This window comes from Erinaceus europaeus, chromosome 8, assembly GCF_950295315.1.
Source record: "Erinaceus europaeus chromosome 8, mEriEur2.1, whole genome shotgun sequence".
NCBI lineage: Eukaryota > Metazoa > Chordata > Mammalia > Eulipotyphla > Erinaceidae > Erinaceus > Erinaceus europaeus.
The window spans coordinates 76,125,718-76,152,642 of record NC_080169.1 but is presented as its reverse complement, the minus strand read 5'-3'; the positions used below and the strand labels follow the sequence as shown (position 1 = coordinate 76,152,642).

General features: G+C 37.8%; 1 protein-coding gene and 1 pseudogene across 1 annotated transcript in view; both read left to right on the top strand.

The window, feature by feature from the left end:
* The window catches only part of SLC26A3 (solute carrier family 26 member 3), a 59,016-nt gene that overhangs the window by 26,955 nt on the left and 5,136 nt on the right, over positions 1-26,925 (top strand). The window contains exons 13-19 of the mRNA XM_060196404.1: positions 989-1,058; positions 1,153-1,245; positions 3,675-3,770; positions 5,660-5,893; positions 8,365-8,419; positions 22,349-22,491; positions 22,618-22,683. Coding sequence (XP_060052387.1) covers positions 989-1,058; positions 1,153-1,245; positions 3,675-3,770; positions 5,660-5,893; positions 8,365-8,419; positions 22,349-22,491; positions 22,618-22,683 — 757 coding nt within the window. The remainder of the gene's footprint in view (positions 1-988; positions 1,059-1,152; positions 1,246-3,674; positions 3,771-5,659; positions 5,894-8,364; positions 8,420-22,348; positions 22,492-22,617; positions 22,684-26,925) is intronic.
* Positions 7,605-7,757, top strand: LOC132539979 (U1 spliceosomal RNA; annotated as a pseudogene).

Sequence of the window (26,925 nt, the reverse complement as noted above, 5' to 3'; positions counted from 1 at the left end):
AGCGACTTCCCTGCAGGTGGGGAGCCAGGGGCTCGAACCCGAACTGGGATCCTTCTTCCGGTCCTTGTGCTTTGCACCATGTATGCCTAACCCGCTGCGCTACCGCCTGACTCCCCGCCAATTTTTATTTGTAATTAATAATGGTTTTCAAGGTTGTAAAACTACAGGGTATAGTTTCATAGCACACCCACCACCAAAATTCTGCAGCCCTTCCCTCATAATTCTTACAAAGTCTTAAAGATAGTTTGTTTACTTCTGGGTTTTTGTTTTTTCAAGTTCATGTGTTTCAGTTTTTTAGATTCTGTGTATGAGTGAACCATCTGAAAGTTGTCTTTCATCTCTTTACTTATTTTACTAAGCATACTCATCTCCAGTCCCATCCATTTGGTCCCAAAGGACACAATATTATCTTTTTGGGTAGCAGAGCAACATTTAATAGAGTCATCCAGTCCAAGCATCTTTTTCTTTCTTACATCTTAGCCATATATAACCATGTATTGGATTACATGGTGTTACAAAAATAAAACTTAATGAGAGCTAAGGGTTTTTAGAACAGAAAGTGTTGGCCATAAATTAAACTTAATTGGTGATTGACAATATATTTTTATCAAATTATTCCTGCAGTCCTATAGTATTTATATTTTCATTCATTTCTCGGGAACTCAGTGGTTACTTAGTGGTTACAGGCAACTCACTGTACTGATACGTGTTCTCCTCTATACACCTGGCTAATCATATCTGCCTTATCTTAGTAAATGAATAACCATGATGTTCAGAATCAAAATGGCAACAACATAGGGAAGTATTTTTTAAACTGAAATGTGACAAATGGGAGACATTGTTCTAGGAGCTGTGTGAGTATAAATAAAACAAGGTTATCCCCAATATTTTCAAATTTTGAAAAGTAAGCATGCTAGAAAAAAATCAATGTTAACTTCACAAGCCTAACAAGTATGCATAATTCACTTGATGTTGATTTTCCCTCTAGTCCAAAATGCAGCACACTGGCTAATATTGGACGGAGTAACATCTACAAGAATAAAAAAGATTACTTTGATGTAAGGAAGATTCATTTTTTTTCTACTTTGAATTATAAATGATATTATTATGAAATCAATGGGCACCACCTCATATTTCTTCTCTGCTTTACAGACATATGAGCCAGAAGGAGTGAAAATTTTCAGATGTCCATCTCCAATCTACTTTGCAAACATTAATTTCTTTAAGCAGAAACTTATTGATGCTGTAAGGTTTGGGGTTATTTTTTAAAATTTATTTCACTGAATTTCTGCGAATGTTCTGCTACAAGGCCACTGACTTCACATACCTGGAGGGTGGACCCCGTCCTGTGTCCTGGAAAATGTGAAACTGCTGTTGAGAGGATCCATTATTCTTTTGGGAAATAAGTCTTTTGATCATGTCCCACGTAGTGTGAACTTTTATTAATTTTTGCTATATGGTAAAAAAAAATAACATGAGATTTTTGGCTGTTGGGTTTTTTTTTTAATATTTGTTTATTTCTTTTCTTTGTTGTTGCCCTTGTTTTTTTTTATTGTTGCAATTATTATTGTTGTTGTTATTGATGTCATCATTGTTGGACAGAACATATGGAGAGAGGAGGGGAAGACAGAGAGGGGGAGAGAAAGATAGATACCTGCAGACCCGCTTCACCCTACTCTGGTCCTTGAGCTTTGTGCCACGTGTGCTTAACCCACTGTGCTACCGCCTGACTCCCTGTTGGTTTTTAATAGATGTTACGCTAAGACTTCTTTGGGCACCAAATTCAGAAACAGCAATAGTATATTTTTATTTGACTTCACCTTAAGATTTTCAGGATATTAGATAAATACTTTATAATTAAATAATAATGAATAAATACAATGTGAATAAATTTTTAGCACAAGCTAATAAATTGAACATACTTGGTGAACTGGAGAAAAGATGACAGAGAAGCAGTTTATAATTTTAAGAAACAAAAGCATAGCATTTGCTTTTGACCATGCCTTGTAAATATTTCTTTTGTTTTATCTGTACTATCATGTTTTTGCCAGCTTTCTTTTGGTTGGTATATTAGATTCTTTCCTACCCAACTGTTTTTATATATAAAAATGGACTCCAATTAAATATAATATGCAACTTTATATAATATCATTTTCACATAATCTAGTGTTTTTCTACTTAAATGCATTTTGTTAAAAATTTTTATTTATTTTTAAAATATTTATTTATTATATAAAATATAAAAAGAATGAGAAATTGAGAGGGGTTTGGGAGATAGAAAGGGAGCGAGACAGAGAGATACCTGCAACCCTGCTTCACCACTTATGAAACTTTCCCCGTGCAGATGGGGACCAGGGGCTTGAACCCAGGCCCTTGCTCACTGTAACATGTGCACTTAACCCACGTGTGCCACCGACTGGCCCCCTTTCAAATATCTTTTATAACATGATCTTATCCACCTTGCTTAATACCACTGAATTTTTTTTAATGTCAGAAGAACACACTTGTTTTAGAAAAAAAAAGGAAATAAAGTTTGTCTTCAGATTTAGTGTCAAAATTATGAAATAAGATTATATCATATGGTAATTGATATTGTAAAATATAAATGTCATATAAATTGTAATAGAACAAAAAGAATACAGAAGCAGAACACTGATAAGATGCCACCAAAATTTAACAAATAGAAAACAAATTTAAAAAAACAACAAGGACAACAAAAAGGGAAAAAAAATAGCCTCCAGAAGCAGTGAATTCATGGTGCAGGCACCAAGCCCCAACAATAACCCTGGAGGCAAAGAAAGAAAGAAAGAAAGAAAGAAAGAAAGAAAGAAAGAAAGAAAGAAAGAAAGAAAACAAACTAAGCCCCCTACTATAAGATTAAAAATAAAAGCATTCAAATACCACTTAGAGCCATTCAAAGAAAAGTTATTATTAAACCCTACATAGCACAGGGTTTGGGGTTGTTTATATTTTTTTTCCGTAAGAGCACAGCTCAACTCTGGTTAATGGTGGTACTAGGGATTGAACTGGGGACCTTTGGTACCTCAAGTATAGAATTCTTTTTGTATAGCCATTATGCTATCTCCCTATCCATGTTATTTTTTTTAATTTACTTTTTTTTTAATTTACCTGATTGAGCACACATATCACTGTGTGTAAGGACCTAGGTTCAAGCCTCCAGTCCCCATCTACAGGGGGTAAGTTTCATGAGCAGTAAAATAATGCTACACGTGTTTCTTTTTCTCTCTCCCTCTCTATTTACCCCATCCTTCTCAGTTTATGTCTGTATCCAAAAATTAATTATTAATAAATAATATTTTTAAAGAGAGATTTACCTATTTACCTTTATTGGGATGTAGGGAGGGAGTGAGAGTGACCACAGTTGGAATTTGCTGTGCTGGGGCTACAACCCAGGTTTTTCAAACGCAAGTCCAGTATTCTGTGATCTCCCCAACTGTGCTTTTGGATATCAAAAACTGCTTACAGGTGGAGCATACCATAGACCTAACACAATGTTGTTTAAAATTTGCATTTCACTATAAATGTCATTATGTGTTCAGTCCTTCAATCCATCCCACCACTTGAAGTTATTAGAATTACACCATCTCAATGGCAGAATATTGAATACTCATATAACATAGCAGTGTGTGTGTGTGTGTATTTCTTTTTTCCAGGTTGGGTTTAGTCCACTTAGAATTCTACGCAAGCGCAACAAAGCTTTAAAGAAAATCCGAAAACTGCAGAAAAATGGCTTGCTACAGGTGACACCTGTATGTATCTTGGCCACAATTTCTGTGTATTATTGCTAAAGATCTTAGTGGTTCAAAGTATTACTTCTATTCCTTTCAACAAAATGTCAGATAGGCCATGTTGTTAATGATGTATTTTTAATGGTCTCTTTGGAGTTTTCTTTAATTTTTTTATTCTCCTGGAAAAAATGTTTATTCTCCCAAGAAAAAAACACTTATAGTACTATTTATTGGGGGTGGGGTAAAAGGTACCAGAAGATCAAACCCTGGCCCTCATATCTGACTTTTGTTTGTTAAAATTTTTATTGTGATTAATGGGTTATAATCTGGTAAGACTACAATGTATAGTTCCACACCACACCTACCACCAAAGTTCTATATCCCCACTTTCCCACCTCCCAAAGATAACCACCATAGTTCTTATAAGTCTTAGAAACAATTTGCTTGTTTCTGTTTTCATTTGTTTTGTTGCATGTTCATGTGTATCATTTCTCTAGACTCCACATATGAGTTAAAACATCCAGTAGTTGTCTTTCATCTCTTTACTTATTTCACTGAGCATAATCACCTCTATTTCCATTAATTTTGCCCCAAAGGACACACTGTCTTTTTTTATTGTAGAGTAGTATTCCAAGGAATATATATATAATATATATAACATATATAATATATATGTATATATCCTATAACTTCTTAATCTAGTCAACTGTTGATGGACATTAAGGTGCTTCCAATCTTTGGCTATTGTGATAATACACCTATGAACATAGGGGTGCATTCCCACCAGCAGTTCAGCAGAGCCCCCTTTTTTAAAAAATTTTTTATATTTATTTTTATTTATTTATTCCCTTTTGTTGCCCTTGTTGTTTTTTATTGGTGTAGTTATTATTGTTGTCATTGTTGTTGGATAGGACAGAGAGAAATGGAGAGGGGGGGGGGAGACAGAGAGAGGGAGAGAAAGATAGACACCTGCAGACCTGTTTCACCGCTTGTGAAGCGACACCCCTGTAGGTGGGGAGCCAGGGCTTGAACCAGGATCCTTATGCGGGTCCTTGTGCTTAGCGCCACCTGCACTTAACCTGCTGCGCTACAGCCCGACTCCCCAGAGCCCCCTTTTCTCCACAATCTCTGCAATACCTGTCATTTCCTGTTTTGTTGGTGTAAGCCATTCTCTCAGATGTGAGATGGCGTCTCAGTCTAGTTTTAATTTGCATTTCTCTAATGATAACTTAAGTGGGTCATATGTATCTCTTCTTTAGAAAACTGCTTAGTTCTTTGCAGAGTCTCATTTTGTGAAATTTGTGTTTTATCACTGAACTGCATTCCAAATGCAGTTTTTAATTGAATATGTTTTTCAATATTTTCATCAATTTTTGAATAGATAACATGTTCAGTTGGTTAAAAATCAAACTATAAACAGAAGATCTTCTATATACAACCATGTCTTCTTATTAAAAATTAACAGTTTAATAGTTTTTAAAACGTTATGTAATTTAACAATGGTTTACAAGATTATGAGATTACAAGGGAGTAGCTCTAAATCTCATCCATAACCAAAGTTCTACTGCCCACTCCCCAGCCCTGCTCCCACCCAACTCCAAATAACTACCATAGTTCTCACAAAATCTTAAGTTTTCTTTTTCTCTCATCTCCTCCCCCTTCTTGAAAGTTCATGTGTATCAATTATCTATATTCCAAATATGAGTGAAGCTATCCAATAGTATCTTGTCTCCTAACTTACTTGACTGAGCATAGTCACCTTCAGTTCCATTCTTTTGTTTCTCAAAAATTGAATACAAAGACATTTCTTGACCCAATTTTTAATCTGCTTCAGGCACTGTCCAATTATCCTTGACTTACACAATGTTTTTATTGGTCAATTTATCATGTTTACTATTTCTCTCTTGCAGAAAGGTTTTATATGTACCAATGATGGCTTCAAAGATTCTGATGAAGAGCTAGACAACAATCAGATAGAAGAGTTGGATCAACCAATTAATACTACTGACCTACCCTTCCAGATAGACTGGAACACTGACCTTCCTCTCAGCATTGAAGTCCCTAAAATCAATCTTCATAGTCTTATTCTTGACTTTTCAGCTGTATCATTTCTTGATGTCTCTTCAATGAGGGGTCTTAAAACGGTAAATTCTCTTTTCTTAATACATACAATCTATCAGTCACTGAGGCAAAAAAAAAAATCATATTGGTGGAGGATGTACCTCTAGAAAACACACATTTAAGCAAGTTTTCTTATAGAATATTCAATGGAGGAAGTGGGGACAAATTCAGTAAACTCTTTAGAAATTATGTTTGGACATAATTTTGAAGTCAGTCAAGCCGACATTTTTAATTTATGCTAAAGGTGCTACTAGACAATTATGCTCCTATTTCTACTCACCTTCAATTCATCCAGACCTTCAAGCTTTACAGCATTGTATCTAAATTATCTTGAAATGAAAGATTGACAAAGTTCTTAGGAAAAAGGTACAGCAAGTGATCCTTTTCATTTTTATCCACTATAAGCTGACAAAACTCCACTTTTCTACACAACAATATATTTCTCCCCAAAAGGTTGATTATATGGAAAAAACATCACATATAATTTAAAAATAGGATTGAAAGAATCAGATGTTTTCTTTACACAATTAAGCAGTTCTAAAAAATAAATGAGATTTTTAAGAGAAATACAAAACAAATATGAAGACATTAATTAAATGTTTTGTTTATTTTGTTTGATAGACCAGAGAGAGAAATTGAGAAGAGGGAGAGATAGAAAGGGAGAGAGAGACAGAGAGAGATACCTGTAGCACTGCTTTACCACTTGTGAAGCTTTCCTCCTGCAGGTGGAGACCAGGGACTGGAAGCTGGGTCTTTGTGCACTTAACTAGGTGCGCCACCACCTGGCCCCTGATGACTTATTATTATTTTTTTTTATTTTTATTTTTTAACCAGAGCACTGCTCAACTCTAGCTTATGGTGGTGCAGGGGGATTGAACCTAGGGCTTTAGAGCTTCAGACAAGAGAGTCTCTTTGCATAAGCATTATGCTGTGTACCCCCACTGAAAACCTCAGCTGGTGCTGTTCATACTGTTTGTTTATTTGCTTGTTTGTTTGTTTGTTTGTTTTTACCAGAGCACTGCTTAGCTTTGGACTATAGTAGCACTAGGTATTGAACCTGGGACATCAGCGCTTCAGTATGAAAGCCTTTTTGTGTAACTATTATGCTATTGGCCAGCCCTGGTGACATTTTTTAAATGCTTACATTTCCCCTATCCTATTTGGCTTTCACAGAAATTTATCTGGTGAATAGCAAAAATAAAATCTATTAAGTATGGGTGAACTGGATACAAAATTAGACATTAAAAGTAACCCGATTTTCTTCAACCTTATCTTTTAAAAATTCCTATCATCATCTAACTCTCAAGGCTACTTCCTTTTTCTTTCCTTGTTTCTAGCTTCAAAGGAAGAAACACACATACACACACCACTATAGCACAAAGAACAAGGACAGTCTTATTTTTTCCTTACAGACCTAATTCTTAATTCAGTAACAAAAAGGGATTCTGAAAGTGTTTATTAGTGGTAACAGTATTATTAGTGGTCACCCAAGCTGTTCAATAGCATAAGTTTTCTTTCCTTGGATAAACTTACTCACACCACAACTGGTATTGGTTTTTAGCTTGGAGACTAGGAAATGGATAGATTTGTTGGTGTTAGACACATCTAGTCACTGTGAACAAGAATGATAAACAATTTATGAGTCACAGATCTTTTTTCCATTTTCATGTAGATAGAAAACTATAATCAAGGTCATCTCATAGAAGCTACTGTTTTTAAAAAAAAGTTAAAGCAATATTTATCTAACAGGGGGAATGCCATCATCACAAAGGTAGTTTTCCCATGGCAAGGCTTATCTTTGCACTCTAGCTGACCCCTGCAACGTCCCCCCAAAAGGGAAACTGAATAATATATGGTAGTGGGGAACTGCGTTCGTGTTCTCCCCAGCTTAAAAAAAATATTAAAGCAGAGGACTGGGTGGTGGCATACCTGGCAGAGGGCACGCTTTACCATGAACAAAGACTCAGGGTCAGTCCCCTAGGCTTCACCTATGTGGGCTTGAGCATTGTGAAGAACTTCAAAACTGGTGAAACAGTGTTGCAAATGCCTCTCTTTCTCTTTCTCCCAGTCTACCTTCCTCTTCCCTCCCAATTTCTCTCTATTGCTATCAAAATAAAGCAAGGGGGGTGGGGATTGACTGCCAGAAACAGTGGATTCATTGTGCAGGCACAGAGCCCCAGCAATAATCCTGTTGGCAATAAAAAGATAAATCAGGGTTCATCTTGTAAATTGTGGCAGAATATTTTCCTATCAAAATTTCCCACAAGAATGATAATTTTTAAAACTCTTATAAAGGAGTCTCAGAGCACTTTTATCTGATTTTATTTTGTCATAGAGCTTTGCTTATTTTGATGTCTCTTTATTATATCTCTTTTCAAAATTTAAGAGGTTCTGAAAGCAATGTATCAACAATCAGACACAATTACAATAGTATTCTTTACACTTCTGACAAATAAAATTATGTTCTAAGGAAAACATACTTTCTTGAAAACAGATTTTGCAAGAATTTATCAGGATCAAAATAGATGTGTATATCGTTGGCACTGATGGTAAGTTCTTTTATCTTTATTTTTGTGGTCTGACAATCACTTCAGGTTCACTGTCACCTCTCAATTTAGACAGTCCTTATAAGTAAGAGACTTTATTTATTTATTTATTTATTTGGAAAGTTCACCTGAAATGAACATTTACCATCTTTCTTTTCTCATTACTCCCTTCCTTCCTTCCTTCCTTCCTTGTTCCTTTTTTTCGTCCTTCTTCTTTCTTTTTACTTAATAGAAAGAAATTGAAAGGGAAGGGGGAAATACAGAGGAAGAGAAAGAGATGCATCTACAGCCCAGCTGCACAACTTGTGAAACTTCCTCCCTGCAAGTTGGGACCAGGGGCTTTAACCTTGTGTGTGGTAATGCGCTCAACTGGATGCAGCACTGCCTGGTCTCACAACAGGCATGTCTTATGATTACCAGGGGGGGGAAAAAAACCTAATTTTTATCTGAGATAATAGAAATTCTTAAGGAAATACCACCTAAATACAACCATCTAAGTTGTATAGATATGCAATTAAGTAAACTGTACAATTTGAATCCTAATGTGCTAGACAGCAAATAAGTACATAAGCAACCTTTTTCTTTTTTTCACTTTTCTTCTGAAATGTTAGGCTTCTTTTCTTTCTTATCCTCCTTTAATTCCTTAACCCATAGTGACCTAGTTTCTGCTTCACCTTCCTGATAAATCACCCTTCCCAAGATAATCAGCAGTGTTGATTGTCAAGATCAGTTGCCTCCATCCCAGCCTTCATTTTCATGGTACTTACATTAGCAGTTGTCCTTGCAACTCTCTCCAACTTCTCCAAGACTGTTCCTATGGTTCACCTCCTACCATCCTAATAGTTCACCATTCTAACATGGCTGCTTTTTGACAGTTTTTCCCTCCCAAGTGTAAACCCTAAACCCTATAATTCTAATGCCATGGGCTCTTTTTTGTGTGTGTGTGTGTGTGTTTTTTTTAAATTTATTTCTTTATTGGGGAATTAATGTTTTACATTCAACAGTAAATACAATAGTTTGTACATGCATAACATTCCCCAGATTCCCATTTAACAATACAACCCCCACTATGTCATTCATCATCTTTCATGGACCTGTATTCTCCCCACCAACCCACCCACCCCAGAGTCTTTTACTTTGGTGTAATACTCCAATTTCATTTCAGGTTTGACTTGTGTTTTCTTTTCTAATCTTGTTTTTCAACTTCGGCCTGAGAGTGAGATCATCCCATATTCATCCTTCTGTTTCTGACTTATTTCACTCAACATGATTTTTTCAAGGTCCATCCAAGATCGGCTGAAAACGGTGAAGTCACCATTTTTTACAGCTGAGTAGTATTCCATTGTGTATATATACCACAACTTGCTCAGCTACTCATCTGTTCTTGGACACCTGGGTTGCTGCCAGGTTTTGGCAATTACAAATTGTGCTGCCAAGAACATATGTGTACACAGATCTTTTTGGATGGATGTGTTGAGTTCCTTAGGATATATCCCCAGGAGGGGAATTGCAGGGTCATAGGGTAGGTCCATTTCTAGCCTTCTGAGAGTTCTCCAGACTGTTCTCCACAGAGGTTGGACCAATTGACATTCCTACCAGCAGTGCAGGAGGGTTCCTTTGACCCCACACCCTTTCCAGCATTTGCTGCTGTTACCTTTTCTGATGTATGACATTCTCACAGGAGTGAAGTGATATCTCATTGTTGTCTTGATTTGCATTTCTCTGACAATCAGAGACTTGGAGCATTTTTTCATGTGTTTCTCGGCCTTTTGGATCTCTTCTGTGGTGAATATTCTGTCCAAGTCCTCCCCCCATTTTTGGATGGGGTTATTTGTTGTCTTGTTGTTGAGTCTGGCAAGCTCTTTATATATGTTGGTTATTAAACTCTTATCTGATGTATGGCATGTAAAGATCTTCTCCCATTCTGTGAGGGGTCTCTTAGTTTCTATAGTGGTTTCTTTTGCTGTGAAGAAGCTTTTTAATTTGATGTAGTCGCGTAAGTTTATACTTGCCTTAGTCTTCCTTGTAATTGGATTCGTTTCATTGAAAATGTCTTTAAAATTTATGCGGAAAAAAGTTCTGCCAATATTTTCCTCTAAGTATCTGATAGTTTCTGGTCTAACATCCAAGTCCTTGATCCACTTGGAATTTACTTTTGTATTTGGTGAAGTACAGTGATTCAGTTTCATTCTTCTGCATGTTTCAACCCATTGTTTCCAACACCATTTGTTGAAGAGAATCTGCTTTCCCCATGTAATAGTCTGGGCCCCTTTGTCAAAGATTAGATGTCCATACGTGTGGGGCCTCATTTCTGGGCTCTCAATTCTATTCCACTGGTCAGTGTGTCTGTTCATGTTCCAGTACCAAGCAGTTTTGATGACAATGGCCCTATAATACAGTTTGAAATCTGGGAGTGTGATGCCTCCGGTTCTGTTCTTTTTTTCTCAAGATTATTTTGGCAATTCTAGGTCTTTTCTGGTTCCAGATAAACATTTGTAGCATTTTTTCTATTCTCCTAAAAAATGTGCTTGGGATCTTGATGGGGATAGCATTAAATTTGTAGATGGCTCTGGGTAATATATTCATTTTGATGATGTTAATTCTTCCAACCCATGAACATGGAATATCTTTCCACTTCTTTGTGTCTTTTTCAATTTCTTTGAGTAGTGACTCATAATTTTCAGTATACAAGTCTTTCACTTCTTTGGTTAGGTTTACTCCTAGATATTTTATTGTTTTTGTTGCTATAGACAAAGGAACTGATTTCTGGATTTCAATTTCTTCTAACTTAGTGTTTGCATAGAGGAATGCCACTGACTTTTGAATGTTAATTTTATAGCCTGACACATTACTGTATTGCCTGATGATTTCCAAAAGCTTCTTGCTGGATTCCTTAGGTTTTTCCATGTATACTATCATGTCATCTGCAAATAAGGAGAGTTTGACTTCTTCTCTTCTAATCTGTATGCCTTTAATTCCTTGCTCCTGCCTGATTGCTATGGCAAGAACTTCCAACACTATGTTGAATAGTAATGGTGATAGTGGGCAGCCCTGTCTAGTACCTGATCTGAGTGGAAATGCTTCCAGTTTTTCACCATTGAGTATGATGTTGGCTATAGGTTTGCTATATATAGACTCCACTATCTTCAGGAATTTTCCATCTATTCCCATTTTTTGTAGTGTTTTGATCATAAAGGGATGTTGTATTTTGTCAAAGGCTTTCTCTGCATCTATTGATATGACCATGTGGTTTTTGGTCTTGCTTTTGTTGATGTGGTGGATCACATTGATTGACTTACGTATATTAAACCAACCTTGCATGCCTGGGATAAACCCCACTTGGTCATGATGAACAGTCTTTTTGATATACTGCTGTATCCGGTTGGCTAGAATTTTGTTCAATATTTTTGCATCTATGTTCATCAGAGATATTGGTCTGTAGTTTTCTTTTTTGGTTGTGTCCCTGTCTGCTTTTGGTATCAGGGTGATGTTGGCTTCATAGAAGCTGGCAGGGAGTATTCCAGTGTCTTCAATCTTCTGGAAGACTTTTAAAAGTAGAGGTATTAGTTCTTCTTTAAAGGTTTTGTAGAATTCATTTGTAAAACCATCTGGTCCAGGACTTTTATTTTTGGGAAGATTTTTGATAACTGTTTCAATTTCATTAGCTGTGATGGGCCTGTTCATGTTATCCACTTCCTCTTGACTTAGTTTTGGAAGTTGGTAGGTATCTAGGAAATCATTCATTTCTTCCAGGTTCTCTAGCTTGCTGGCATATAGTTGTTCATAGAAGCCTCGCATGATATGTTGAATTTCTTTTTTTTTTTATTCTTTTTTTTTTTTATTTAAGAAAGGATTAATTAACAAAACCATAGGGTAGGAGGGGTACAACTCCACACAATTCCCACCACCCAATCTCCATATCCCAGCCCCTCCCCCGATAGCTTTCCCATTCTCTATCCCTCTGGGAGCATGGACCCAGGGTTATTGTGGGTTGCAGAAGGTAGAAGGTCTGGCTTCTGTAATTGCTTCCCCGCTGAACATGGGCGTTGACTGGTCGGTCCATACTCCCAGTCTGCCTCTCTCTTTCCCTAGTAGGGTGGGTCTCTGGGGAAACTGAGCTCCAGGACATATTGGTGGGGTCTTCAATCCAGGGAAGTCTGGCCGGCATCCTGATGACACCTGGAACCTGGTGACTGAAAAGAGAGCTAACATACAAAGCCAAACAAATTGTTGAGCAATCATGGACCCAAAGCTTGGAAAAGTGGAGAGGAAGTATTAGGGAGGTACTCACTGCAAACTCTAGTATACTTCTGCTTTCTTACTTTGGTGCCATACTCCAAACTCAGTCAATTTCTGCTTTGCGTTTCTACTTCTTCTTCCTTTTTTTTTTTTTACATGCATAACATTCCCCAGATTCCCATTTAACAATACAACTCCCACTATTTCATTCATCATTTTTCATGGACCTGTATTCTCCCCACCCACCCACCCACCCCAGAGTCTTTTACTTTGGTGTAATACTCCAATTCCATTTCAGGTTCGACTTGTGTTTTCTTTTCTAATCTTGTTTTTCAACTTCGGCCTGAGAGTGAGATCATCCCGTATTCATCCTTCTGTTCCTGACTTATTTCACTCAACATGATTTTTTCAAGATCCATCCAAGATAGGCTGAAAACGGTGAAGTCACCATTTTTTACAGCTGAGTAGTATTCCATTGTGTATATATACCACAACTTGCTCAGCCACTCATCTGTTGTTGGACACCTGGGTTGCTTCCAGGTTTTGGCTATTACAAATTGTGCTGCCAAGAACATATGTGTACACAGATATTTTTGGATGGATGTGTTGGGTTCCTTAGGATATATCCCCAGGAGGGGAATTGCAGGGTCATAGGGTAGGTCCATTTCTAGCCTTCTGAGAGTTCTCCAGACTGTTCTCCACAGAGGTTGGACCAATTGACATTCCCACCAGCAGTGCAGGAGGGTTCCTTTGACCCCACACCCTCTCCAGCATTTGCTGCTGTTACCTTTTCTGATGTGTGACATTCTCACAGGAGTGAAGTGATATCTCATTGTTGTCTTGATTTGCATTTCTCTGACAATCAGAGACTTGGAGCATTTTTTCATGTGTTTCTCGGCCTTTTGGATCTCTTCTGTGGTGAATATTCTGTCCATGTCCTCCCCTCATTTTTGGATGGGGTTATTTGTTGTCTTGTTGTTGAGTCTGGCAAGCTCTCTATATATGTTGGTTATTAAACTCTTATCTGATGTATGGCATGTAAAGATCTTCTCCCATTCTGTGAGGGGTCTCTTGATTTGGGTAGTGGTTTCTTTTGCTGTGAAGAAGCTTTTTAATTTGATGTAGTCCCATAGGTTTATACTTGCCTTAGTCTTCCTTGTAATTGGATTCGTTTCATTGAAAATGTCTTTAAAATTTATGCGGAAAAAAGTTCTGCCAATATTTTCCTCTAAGTATCTGATAGTTTCTGGTCTAACATCCAAGTCCTTGATCCACTTGGAATTTACTTTTGTATTTGGTGAAATACAGTGATTCAGTTTCATTCTTCTGCATGTTTCAACCCATTGTTTCCAACACCATTTGTTGAAGAGACTCTGCTTTCCCCATATAATAGTCTGGGCCCCTTTGTCAAAGATTAGATGTCCATAGGTGTGGGGCCTCATTTCTGGGCTCTCAATTCTATTCCACTGGTCAGTGTGTCTGTTCATATTCCAGTACCAAGCAGTTTTGATGACAATGGCCCTATAATACAGTTTGAGATCTGGCAGTGTGATGCCTCCGGTTCTGTTCTTTTTTCTCAAGATTGTTTTGGCAATTCTAGGTCTTTTCTGGTTCCAGATAAACATTTGTAGCATTTTTTCTATTCTCCTAAAAAATGTGCTTGGGATCTTGATGGGGATAGCATTAAATTTGTAGATGGCTCTGGGTAATATATTCATTTTGATGATGTTAATTCTTCCAACCCATGAACATGGAATATCTTTCCACTTCTTTGTGTCTTTTTCAATTTCTTTGAGTAGTGACTCATAATTTTCAGTATACAAGTCTTTCACTTCTTTGGTTAGGTTTATTCCTAGATATTTTATTGTTTTTGTTGCTATAGAAAAAGGAACTGATTTCTGGATTTCAATTTCTTCTAACTTAGTGTTTGCATAGAGGAATGCCACTGACTTTTGAATGTTAATTTTATAGCCTGACACATTACTGTATTGCCTGATGATTTCCAAAAGCTTCTTGCTGGATTCCTTAGGTTTTTCCATGTATACTATCATGTCATCTGCAAATAAGGAGAGTTTGACTTCTTCTCTTCCAATCTGTATGCCTTTAATTCCTTGCTCCTGCCTGATTGCTATGGCAAGAACTTCCAACACTATGTTGAATAGTAATGGTGATAGTGGGCAGCCCTGTCTAGTACCTAATCTGAGGGGAAATGCTTCCAGTTTTTCACCATTGAGTATGATGTTGGCTGTAGGTTTGCTATATATAGACTCCACTATCTTCAGGAATTTTCCATCTATTCCTTTTTTTTTGTAGTGTTTTGATCATAAAGGGATGTTGTATTTTGTCAAAGGCTTTCTCTGCATCTATTGATATGACCATGTGGTTTTTGGTCTTGCTTTTGTTGATGTGGTGGATCACATTGATTGATTTACGTATATTAAACCAACCTTGCATGCCTGGGATAAACCCCACTTGGTCATGATGAACAATCTTTTTGATATACTGCTGTATCCGGTTGGCTAGAATTTTGTTCAATATTTTCGCATCTATGTTCATCAGAGATATTGGTCTGTAGTTTTCTTTTTTGGTTGTGTCCCTGTCTGCTTTTGGTATCAGAGTGATGTTGGCTTCATAGAAGCTGGCAGGGAGTATTCCAGTGTCTTCAATCTTCTGGAAGACTTTTAAAAGTAGAGGTATTAGTTCTTCTTTAAAGGTTTTGTAGAATTCATTTGTAAAACCATCTGGTCCAGGACTTTTATTTTTGGGAAGATTTTTGATAACTGTTTCAATTTCATTAGCTGTGATGGGCCTGTTCATGTTATCCACTTCCTCTTGACTTAGTTTTGGAAGTTGGTAGGTATCTAGGAAATCATTCATTTCTTCCAGGTTCTCTAGCTTGCTGGCATATAGTTGTTCATAGAAGCCTCGCATGATATGTTGAATTTCTGCAGTGTCTGTTGTGATATCTCCTCTTTCATTTACTATCCAATTTATTTGGGTCTTCTCCCTTTTTTGTTTTGTGAGTCTGGCTAAAGGTTTGTCGATTTTGTTCACTCTTTCGAAGAACCAACATTTACTTTCATTGATCTTTTGTATGGTTTTCCTATTCTCAATGTTATTTATTTCTGCCCTAACTTTAGTGATTTCTGTCCTTCTGGTTGCTTTAGGATTCCTTTGTTGTTCTTCTTCTAGGTCTTTAAGATGTGCAATCAGGCTGTTTATTTGTGCCTTTTCTTGTTTCCTAATGTGTGCCTGTATAGCTATGAACTTCCCTCTTAGGACTGCTTTAGCTGTGTCCCAAATATTTTGATAGCTTGTGTCTTCATTTTCATTGAACTCTCGAAACATTTTGATTTCTTCCTTGATTTCCTCTTTGACCCAGAAGTTGTTAAGAAGTGTACTGTTGAGCTTCCACATTTTGGGACTGTTACTAATCTTTTGTTGATTGTTAAGTGTTAGTTTAATTCCACTGTGGTCTGAGAAGATGCTTGGGATGATTTCAGTGCTCTTGAATTGGCCAATGCTGTCTTTGTGGCCTAACATATGGTCTATCCTTGAGAATGATCCATGTGGATTTGAGTAAAATGTGTATTCCAGTTTCTTGGGATGAATGACTCTGAAAATGTTCAATAGTTCTAGTTTATCTATCTCTTCATTTAGCTCCCTTATGTCTTTACTGATTTTCTTCCTGGATGATCTGTCAAGTTGAGATAGTGGGGTGTTGAAGTCCCCTACTATGATTGTGTTACTGTTAATATATTGCTGTAGCTCTTTCAGTAGAAGTTTGATGTATTTAGATGGCTTCTCATTGGGTGCATAGATGTTAATAATTGTTAAGTCCTCTTGATTGACTGAGCCTCTGAGCATTAAGTAGTGTCCATTCCTATCTTTTTTAATCTTATCTATTTTAAAGTCTATCATGTCAGATATGAGAATAGCTGTTCCTGCCCTTTTTTGTGGGCCATTGGCTTGTATGATAGTTTTCCATCCTTTCACTTTAAGTCTGTGTTTGTCTTGTTGAGTTAGGTGAGTTTCCTGTAGACAACATATTGTTGGGTGTGTTTTCTGATCCATCTTCCTACTCTGTGTCTTTTAATAGGTGAATTCAGGCCATTGACATTTATTGATATCAAAGATTGAAGATATTTTAACGCCATTCTTGTAGAGTTTTAGAGTGTTTTGATATATGCCCTATTTGTGGTGGTCTGGTTGTTTATAGGAGACCTTTCAGAACTTCTTTCAGGGCAAGCTTGGTGATGGTTGCTTCCTTCAACTGTTGCTTGTCTGAGAAGGTTTTGATGCTTCCATCTAGTCTGAATGACAGTCTAGCAGGATATAGTATTCTTGGCTGAAAGCTTTTCTCATTGAGCACTCAATAGATATCTTGCCATTCTCTTCTGGTCTGTAGTGTTTGTATGGAGAAGTCTGCTGCTAATCTTATGGGTTTTCCTTTGTAGGTGACTCTTTGTTTTTCTCTTGCAGCCTTGAGGATCCTTTCTTTATCCTTATTCCTTTCCATTCTAAGTATGACATGTCTTGGTGTCTTTAGGTCTGGGTTAATTCTGTTTGGGACCCTCTGGGCTTCTTGAATCTTTATGTCTTTGGTGTTGTCTAGACTAGAGAAATTTTCAGCTATTATGGCCTGGAGAATGCTTTCTTCCTCTCCTTGTCTTTCTTCCTCTGGTAAGCCAATAATGCGTATATTGTTTCTTTTGCAGTCATCCCATAGGACTCTGTTGTTGTTTTCAGCATCTCTCAATCTTTTTTTGAGATCTCTTACTTCTTTTTTAGTTGTCTCTAATTCATCCTCAATCTTGCTAATTCTGTCTTCAGCCTCATAGATTCTATTCTCTCTGCCCTCTACTGCTTTCTGGAGTTCATCTATTTTGTTGCCCTGCTCTGATACTGTTTTAGCTTGTTCAGCTAGTTGCCTTCTTAGCTCAGCGATTTCAGCTTTCAGCTCTCTAATAACCATGAGATAATTAGAATTTTCTTCCATATTCTCATTTGTTGTTCCTGCATTTCTGATTACAATTTTTTCAAATTCTTTACTCACTCCTGTTATTATTTCCTTAGCTAATGTTTGGATGTTGAACTCGTTGTTTTGTGCTTCACCCTCTGGAGGACTTTTAGCTGGACTCTTGTCCTGGTTCGAGTCTCCAATATTTTTTCTTGTTGTTTTAACCATTTTATATATTACGTTATGAATCCCTTTATCAGTACTTTTCAAATTATTGATCACTATTGCCTGGATTGATTTGTGTCTAAGTAATTTAATTAAAGGGTTTACCGTGGTGGAAGTTAAACAGTTTTTTCAATCCCTGAGTTGGAGCTCAGTGGTGTAAAAGCCTCTTTTTTTTTTCTTCCCTGTAGGCTATGGGAGCCTGAGGGCTTTTAAACTATCAATAGGCTTCTTAGCTGACCAAGAGATAAAGCAGGGTGTGGCAGAGATAATCCAGTGGTTATGCAAAGAGACTTTCACAGCCCCTCAGCTATGCCACCGAGGTATAGGTCTTCTCCTGAGTTTCCCGGTTAGATCTCTGTCCCCTGGTGTCCCTCCCTGTCGCTGCTCCAGATTCTGAGGGTAGTAGCAATGGAGACTCAGAGTTGCACTTGGTGAGTCTCTGGGGAGTCCTTTCCTCCCTTCAGCTGTCCCCTTGTTGTGGAGCAGACTGGAGGTGGTGTCTCCACTGATAAACTGTTGAACTGTTAGCAGCCACTTAATCTCTCCTTAGGCCCCTCTCTCCTCTCTGTCACCAGCCACGCGTGTTTGTACTCACGGGTGATTTACTGGGTTCCTGTGGTCATTCTAGTCCTGTCTTGTTTCGGTCTGGGTGGTCTCCTTTGGTATTCCTAGTTGATCCGGGATGGAGAGGAGAGGAGAGGAGAGAAAGCGATCTGCTGCTCGTAGCTCCGCCTCCGGAACAGGAAGTCTCGGGCTCTTAATAGTCAATTTTCCACATGTGTATGAGTTTACATATATCTACATATTAATGAAAATCCCAACTACACCTCTAGATTTTTTTTTTTTTTGAGCCACAGACCCATGGACTCAATTGCATGAATGTCCCTGGATTCCTCAGACACATATGTTCAAAATTAAGTAACTAACTTCTCTCTCAAACTGCTCATTCTTCTTTTCTGTCTCAGTCACTGCAATGCTACATGCATAGCTGCCCCAAATAGAAGCCTCACAGCCATCTTTAACTTCTTCTGTTCTATGTTACCTGAGCCACTAGACTCTATACATAGCTCCTCTTGAATCAATACTGTTTTTCTCCATTTCCATATCTTAATACAAACCATTACCATTCCTCAGATTGGTCTTTAAGAAGAACTTTCTGGCTAGTATCCTTATCCATTCTAGCATGTTCCCATATCCCATTTTTTGACAAGAAATTTTCTTTAAGGATTTATCCTTCCATAACTGTGACAACATTTTTGTTTCTCCCTGTAAAAGCACTGTGGTCTTCAGACTGTCTGCATCTGCAGAATACATGTGTGTTCTGTTAGTCTATACTTCTGTACGTGTATGCCCACTAAACTTTGTTCCAGAGCAGAGATACTGGCTTTGTTTTCCTTCTTTTTTCCTGTTTCATTGAAGGCCCAAGACATGATAGAGATTCAGTAATGGCTTACAAAACGCCTGCTTTTTTTTTTTTTTTTTTGGTCAGGATCTACTCTGGCTGCTAGGGATACAGCAGTGAAGATGACAATCCCTTGCCCTCATGAATCTTGGAGTCAATGAGGGAAATCATAAGTAAAGATTAATAAAAGGCTATCTCAGGTGGTGACAGATAGATACCATGAAGAAAAAGGCAGAGTGAAGAGACAGAGTAGCGTGGATGATGGTGTTTTAGACAGCCAATCAAGGATGTTTAGTAACATGGGATTTGAACAAAAGACTGCAATGAAGTGACATGATCAAGTCAATCTTGACAATACCTGGTGGGTGGAGTGGAGCATTTAGAGAGAATGCAGTAAGTGCATTGAGAGAGGCATGAAACTGATGTCTGCAATTATCCTATTCACTTGCTCTCATGCTGAAAATATGGACAGATATTCTGCTTTTCATATTTTCTTATAGTTAAAAATATCCTCTTGTTGTTAGTAACCCCTTAATCTACTAAATGCTTTTACCCCCCCATCCCAGATCATTTATGAAATGTCTCTTCTTGCTGCTTCTGCTGCCTGGCATGCCTATTAGAACTTAGCCAAGGATTTAGTTACTCACCTTCTTTCCCATTACAAACCACTTCTATCTCAGGGTCTAGTTGCTACAATGTCCTTGGTCATCATTATTTCTTATTAATGTTTAAAGCTTGTCTATAATGGGGCTTTTCCACTTTTGTACATCCTCTTTCTTTATTTTTCTCTAAATGCATGATTTTTTTTTTTTAAATCCTGTTCTTTACATGCCATCCACTTTCATCCCAGGGTCTAGTACCCACAGTGCCTTTGGTCATCACTATGTCTTAATGTTTGAAGCTTGTCTATGAAGGGAATTTTCCACTTTCATACTTTTATACATTCTCTCCCTCTGTATTTCTCTAAATGCTAGAAAATTTTATTCTATCCTTTTGAGAGAATAACTTTTATCCTAGACCTGAAATCAGAAAAATGAAAGTTAGAATATCTCTGTTACAAGTGGACAGAAGAATCTTAGTGAAGCCATCAAAGAAAATATCCACAACAATGTGAATGGAAAGATACTGAGTCCAGATGCCTAGACAGTTAAAAAATATTTTTATTTATTTATTGGATAGAGACATAGAGAAATCAAGAGGGAAAGAGGAGGCAGAGAGGGAGAGAGATACACGTAGCCCTGCTTCACTGCTTATGAAGCTTTTTCCCTGAAGATGGTGATGGAGGGGGGTTTAACCTCAGTCTTTACACATTGTAAAATGTGCTCTCAACTAGGTGTGCCACTGCTCAGCTCCATAAAATGGTATCTACTTGGTCAATTGTTTTTAAAATATCCACCAAGAAGAAACTATTTTTACCCTACTTTCTTGAATTTTCAAAGCAGATGACTTGTAACTTTCTTATTCATACAAAAAGTGAGGACCAATTACATTATTAATTACATTATGATCTTATTTTTGTTTGATGCTGAGAATACAGGGTTTGTGCATTTACCCTATTTGGGGCCCGATTTTTATTTTATATTTTTATGACACAGAGACACCAAAGCACCTCTCCACTATCCATAGAGTTTTACCTACCTCCGTAGTTGTGTTCTCATGTGGTACCAGGGATTGAACCCAAGGTTGTACACAAGAAAGGTATGCACTCTACTCTCTGAGCCATCTCCAAGATCCCTAGGAACTATTTATTTTTTCTTTTGCCACCAGGATTATCACTGGGGCTCTGCTCCTACACAATTCCTCCACTCCTAGAGGACTCTCTCTTTTTTTTTTTTTTTTCTATAAAGGGTGAGAGACAGAAATAGAAACAGAGGGAGAAGGAAAGACACCATAGCAGCCCTATCCAAGTGCTTGCTCTCTTGTGGTAGCTGCAGGCTCAACCTCAGGCCCTCATGCATGGTAAAGTATGTGCTCTACCAGCTATATTAACCTCAGCCCCCTTGTTTTGTTTTTCAACTTTGATATCACTTTGTTGAGGAAGTACTGATTTACAGGATTGCTGCTATGATGGGGGTTGTAGGAACAATTATCAAAACTAAGAAGACATTAAAGAAATAAAAATCAGATGTCTCCTCCTTTAATTACTTAATTATTCTATAATACTTTTCATTGTATTACTACAGTTATTTGTAAATATCCTATTCTCCTTAAGGGCAGGATTCCTGTATAATTTACATTTCTATATTTCATATGTATTTTTAAATTTCCTTTCTTAATTTTCTTTAAATTAATTTATTATTGGATAGAGACAGGAAGAAATTGAGAGAGGAAGGGAAGATAGAGAGGCACAGAGACAAGAGACACCTGCAGCCCTATTTCACCACTTGTGAAACTTTCCCCCTGAAAGTGGGAACTAGGGGCTTGAACCTGCATGCTTGTGCACTGTACGTAATATGTGTGCTTAGCCAGGTGCATTACCACCTGGCCCCTTGATCTTTCATATTACCCAAAGATTAGCACAGAGTATACAGGAGGTAATAGTTGGTTGGGTGATTGATATAAACAGGTGCTGGTTAGTGCCTCTATTAATGAGGCTCCTCAAAGATGTAACAAGGAATGCTAAGGAACCCAACTGCTTTGGCTAAACAGATATTAACAATTTAAATAAAAGATCAGGGAATCCAGAACCAATCTCACTGGTCCATAAGTATATGGACCAATACTTTATTTTGGCAGAAACCCAGCTTTTCAAAGTAACTCACACTAAATCTTTAATAATTGAAGAAAAGTGAGTTGATTTCTTCTAAGAACTACTAAGTTTCCTTTTCTACATTAGGGCCTTAAAATCCTTCTTTCTTTCTTTCTTTCTTTCTTTCTTTTCTTTTCTTTTTTTTTTTTTTTTTTTTTGTTACAAAGATAATTCCTTAGTTCCAGAAGACACCGTACTAATCGGACACTGGTTTTGTACCACTGCAGCCTGCATAGACTTAACCAATTACCGAAAGAAAGCACATTTTTAAGAGGAAGTTTAAATCACCAGCCTTGAAAAAAAAGCCTGCAGTCGACTGTGTCTTCCAAAATGTCATTCTTACTTTTCTCTCTTCAGATGATTTCATTGAGAAGCTTTCAAGGTGTGAATTTTTTGATGATGAAGTCAAGGACTCAATATTTTTCCTGACAATCCATGATGCTGTTCTGAATATTTTGATGAAGAAGGACTACAGTAGTTCAAAGTTTAATTACAGTCAGGTACGAGTTCATGGATGACTTTTACGATTGTATAACCAATTTTCAGTACCTATCAAATTTCTCTTTATTTTTAAACATTAAAAAATATAGTTCCTAAAAAATATACTTCCATTCCATTTTTCCCAGGAAAAAGAAAAAAGTTTGGGCTTTACCATAAATACAAATGGCGGATTACGCAATCGAGACCATCAGGTAAGATACTTCAGCAGGTTTCCCCTTATCTAAACATCACAATAAAAGTTTTAAGTGAGGCATCTTTTAGAATGCTGCAGAGAGCCCATGAAAAAACAGATAATACCAGTCAGGCCATTAAGACTTTGTAGGAAAATCAATTCATACAGTGATGGAAAATGATGGAAAATAGTGAAACTAGACCTTTTTTTCAGTAATAGAGTTATAGAGAACTTTTCTTTTTTAAAAAAATATTTATTTATTTATTCCCTTTTGTTGCATTGTTCAGAGGAAAACAAATCAGCAGGTATGGGTAGGCCACCAGTAGAGTAGAGATTCAGGTAAAAACTGAATGTGTCAGTCTAGCATACATGGTGTGTGTGTGTGTGTGTGTGTGTGTGTGTGTGTGTGTATGTGTTTCATCTAAGGGGACTTCACCTTCCCAGGCTGACTTTTTCAGATAGAGATAGAGCAGGAGGGGAAAAAAGAAGGGGAGGGGAAGGAAAGTGGGAGGGGAAAGGAGAGGGAGAGAAGTTACTAAAGTTTCTTTCAATGCTATGGGGGCAGGCTTAAACCTGAGTTGAGCACATAGCAAACAAAGCAGCATACTACCCAATTGAGCTATTTTGTCCAGTAAAAGGCATATGTTATCACAACACATTGTATTGTTATTCTGATTAAATTAGATGTTTGCAAGATGTATTTCATTATATGAAATCATACAGTTGTTAACAAAGTAGAAATGGAAAGTATATAATAATTAAAATTAAAAATTTAAAAAATGTGGATGACTCCAGTAAATTCTAGCTTCTAATTTTAATCATATTTACCACATTTACTCTTTTAAAATATGAGATATGATTATTGAAAGATATAAGACTTGACAAGTCTTTTATGTTGTTGTTGTGGCCAGGTGTCAGGCTGCACCGCGGAGAAGAGAGAGAGAGAGGAGGTCCGGAGCAAGTGGTGTACACCAATCTTTATTATAGGATGGGGGGAGGTGGCTCAGGCCACGTGGAGTCAGCTGACAATGGCTGTCCCCACTACCTCACCACAGGGCAAAATGGGAGAGAGCCCAGAGAGAGCCAAAGGAGCCCAGAGAGAGATCGAGGTGGGAAGGGAGTGAGGGAGCTTTTATTGGGCAACAATCAGGGGTGACGTGTGGGGGCAGGATTGGTTGAAGGGGGCACTGCTAGGATTTCGTGGGGCGTGGTAAAACCTGGGGGCAGAGACTGCATCAGAATAATTTCTCAGCATCATCTCCCCCTTTCCCTTTATATCTAAATGGACACAGTAAAGAAAAATGGAATGGAGCAGGCTTAAATGTTTTTAAGGAATGCCATGCTCAGGTGGGAAGATGTAGGACTTTCTGTGGAGGAGGGAAGGCTTAAATGGCTGCCAAGCTTGTGAGATTTATGCCTCATCCTGTGCTCAACCCCTCTTTAGAGAGAGAGACTTACCTGGAGGGACTCATCTCATAGGTTTAAGCGCAGCCTGCTCAACTGTCTCTTCACAATATCTCTACATTTTTTTCTATCTTTCTATCTAGTCATAGCATAACAAAACAGGAAGGGACAAGTAGGGGAGTAGTAAAGGCCAGTGTGATGTGAAGGGAAGGGTTGGTGTGTAAAGGAATGTTCCCTGCTTGGGGGGAGAGGGGGCAAGGGTACATAATGAGGGGGAGGCAGGAGGGCATGACCCACCAAACAGAGGGGCTATTTGGCATTGTATAGTCCTCAAGGCAACAGTCTGTAAAGTCTATGAACTACTCAGGATCAGTCTATGAAAAACCAGCAGCATGAAGGGAAATAAGCTGCTTTAAAATTGTGTAAAATGTCTATAGGGTATGCCAGCAAGTCCAATACAAGTCTCAGTCCAAAGTAGATGGCTAGGGGAAGAATTGGCAGGGGATGAGATGCTGCATGAGGGAGGTCAGCCGCTGGAATTCTGCTTTTCTGTAGATAGCCAGCTGGAACCGCCAACACATGACAGGCAAATCGGAAGTGGGAACGGCAAGCAGGCATTAATAAAGTTCTGTCCTTGGAGTCTGTGTATCAGGTTCTTCAGATCACGTTAAGTGACATCTAGGGTTTCAGGAGGTGTGCCACTGTAGTCGTGCCGTCTAGTGGGTGACGTCAGGGTGTGCAGGGGTTCAGATGGTTTTTCCGGGATTCCTGTGAAAGAAACACAAACAATCTGCTTCTCGTGGTTAATTTGAACTTGTAACAAGTTAGAGGTTTGTTATAGTTGATACCTTGATGATTATAATTGGTTTAAATATCTTTATGATTTTATTTAAAGGTCATCTAATGTGACCTCCTATAGAAGTCTCTACAGCAGGATCTTGAGACCAATTTTAGTTAAAATATGTATTTTAAACAGACTCAAATTGCTTAGAGAGTTAACGCATTTTCATGACAATTATTTTAACATTTACAGTGCCAGATTGATGCCAGATATGTTGTGGATTAATTTCCACAAGATAGTTTACAGGGCACTTTTGGGGGCCCTTCAAAGGTGTCCTGTATAGAGAATTTATATTTTAGTTTTGGGAATGTATAGTCACGTTAAACATTTAGACTTTTACCTTAAATAGTTAGTTACCTTAGCAAATTAATTTTTACCTTGACTGGTAATAATGTAGCTGTAGGGTTACACTTTTGACCATTAAGTTAGTGTTACCAAACTTGAGACATATCCATAAACATTTAGTTATAAGATACTGGATGAAAAAGAACTTTTGTTATAAAAACATATCATTTTAAAAACAAATTTATATCTGTCATTAGTCACACAGTTTAAGACTAAACACTTAAATATATACCAAAACTATATATAAAAATCAAAAGAGGGAGAAAAACAAAAATTTTGGAATGTTTCTGGACGTCTCCAGAAACTTTGGCTGTGTCCAGATTTTTTATATAAAGCCTATTACCTTTTAGAGTACTCCGAGAAGATGGGTCATGCAAAAAAATTTTTTTGGTCATTCAACACATTCACTCACAAAACACAACTGGCCAGTTATAACATAAGACATTCAGGGAAAGGGTAGGAGAGAGTTCTCTGTGAGCCAGATTTTGTAGGTTCTGCCATGTCGTATTACGGGTCCTGGGATGTATCCTGCATCTGGAACTCTTGTAGTATTTCTTGTTCTTCAGGGATAATAGCACCATCCTGCAGGTATTGTCGGACATGGCGGGCAGGAACCCAGACAGGTTTAGAGAAATTTTGAGGGAAAACACATGCAAAACTCCTTCCCATGGTCAATAGGGGGTCAAGCCCTTTCCAAATTTTATCAAGTGGGTATCTCCATTTGACCTTAGTGGATGGGAGGGTAGATGGTGTTTGCCAGTGAAGAATAATAGGAGGTAGGTCCAAATTATTGTAAATCCAAATTATTGTAAAGAAATTTAATGTAGTTAAGGCTTTTGCTAGCTGGATATTGGGGGGATATGTTCCTCCATTATCTTTATTTAATTGAGCCTTCAGAATTTGATGGGCCCTCTCGACAATGCCTTGTCCCTGTGGATTGTAGGGAATGCCTGTGGTATGAGTAATATTCCAGAGGGAACAAAAATCTTTAAATTGTTTGCTGGTAAACATCTTCATGTTGTCTGTTTTCAAAAAAAGTGGGAACCCCATAACGGCAAAAACAAGAGAGCATGTGGCTTACAAGCTTTTTAGCGCTTTCTCCTGTCTGAGCTGTAGCCCACATAAATTTAGAAAAGCTATCAATTGAGACAAACACATATTTTTGTTTGCCAAAGTTTGGTATGTGGGTGACATCGATTTGCCAAATAGCATTAGCTTTTAAACCTCGGGGGTTATCCCCAAGGGTCTGGATAGCAGGTGTCTTTATGAGACTTGCACAAGAAGAGCATGTAGCAAGGATATGTTTTAACTGTGGTAAAGGAACATCAGGAAATCGAGCTCGAAGGCCTTTAAGATTAACATGGGTTAGAGAATGAAAATTAGCGGGATCAGAGACAGAGACTGGGAAAGTTCCTGTGGAGGCAAGGCGGTCAACTGCAGCATTCCCTTCGGACAGGGAACCAGAAAGAGGGCTGTGGGAACGAAGGTGTTGAATATACAGTGGTTGGGTTCGAGAACAAAGCATAGAGGCAATTTGAATCAAGAGAGGGGAAAGTAGGTTGTCATCAATTTTCACATAAGAACGAGCAAGCCATGGAAGTAAGTTAACAGTATACACACTGTCAGAAAAAAGGTTGAAGGATTCTGGTACAGCTTTTAATGCAAGGAAAA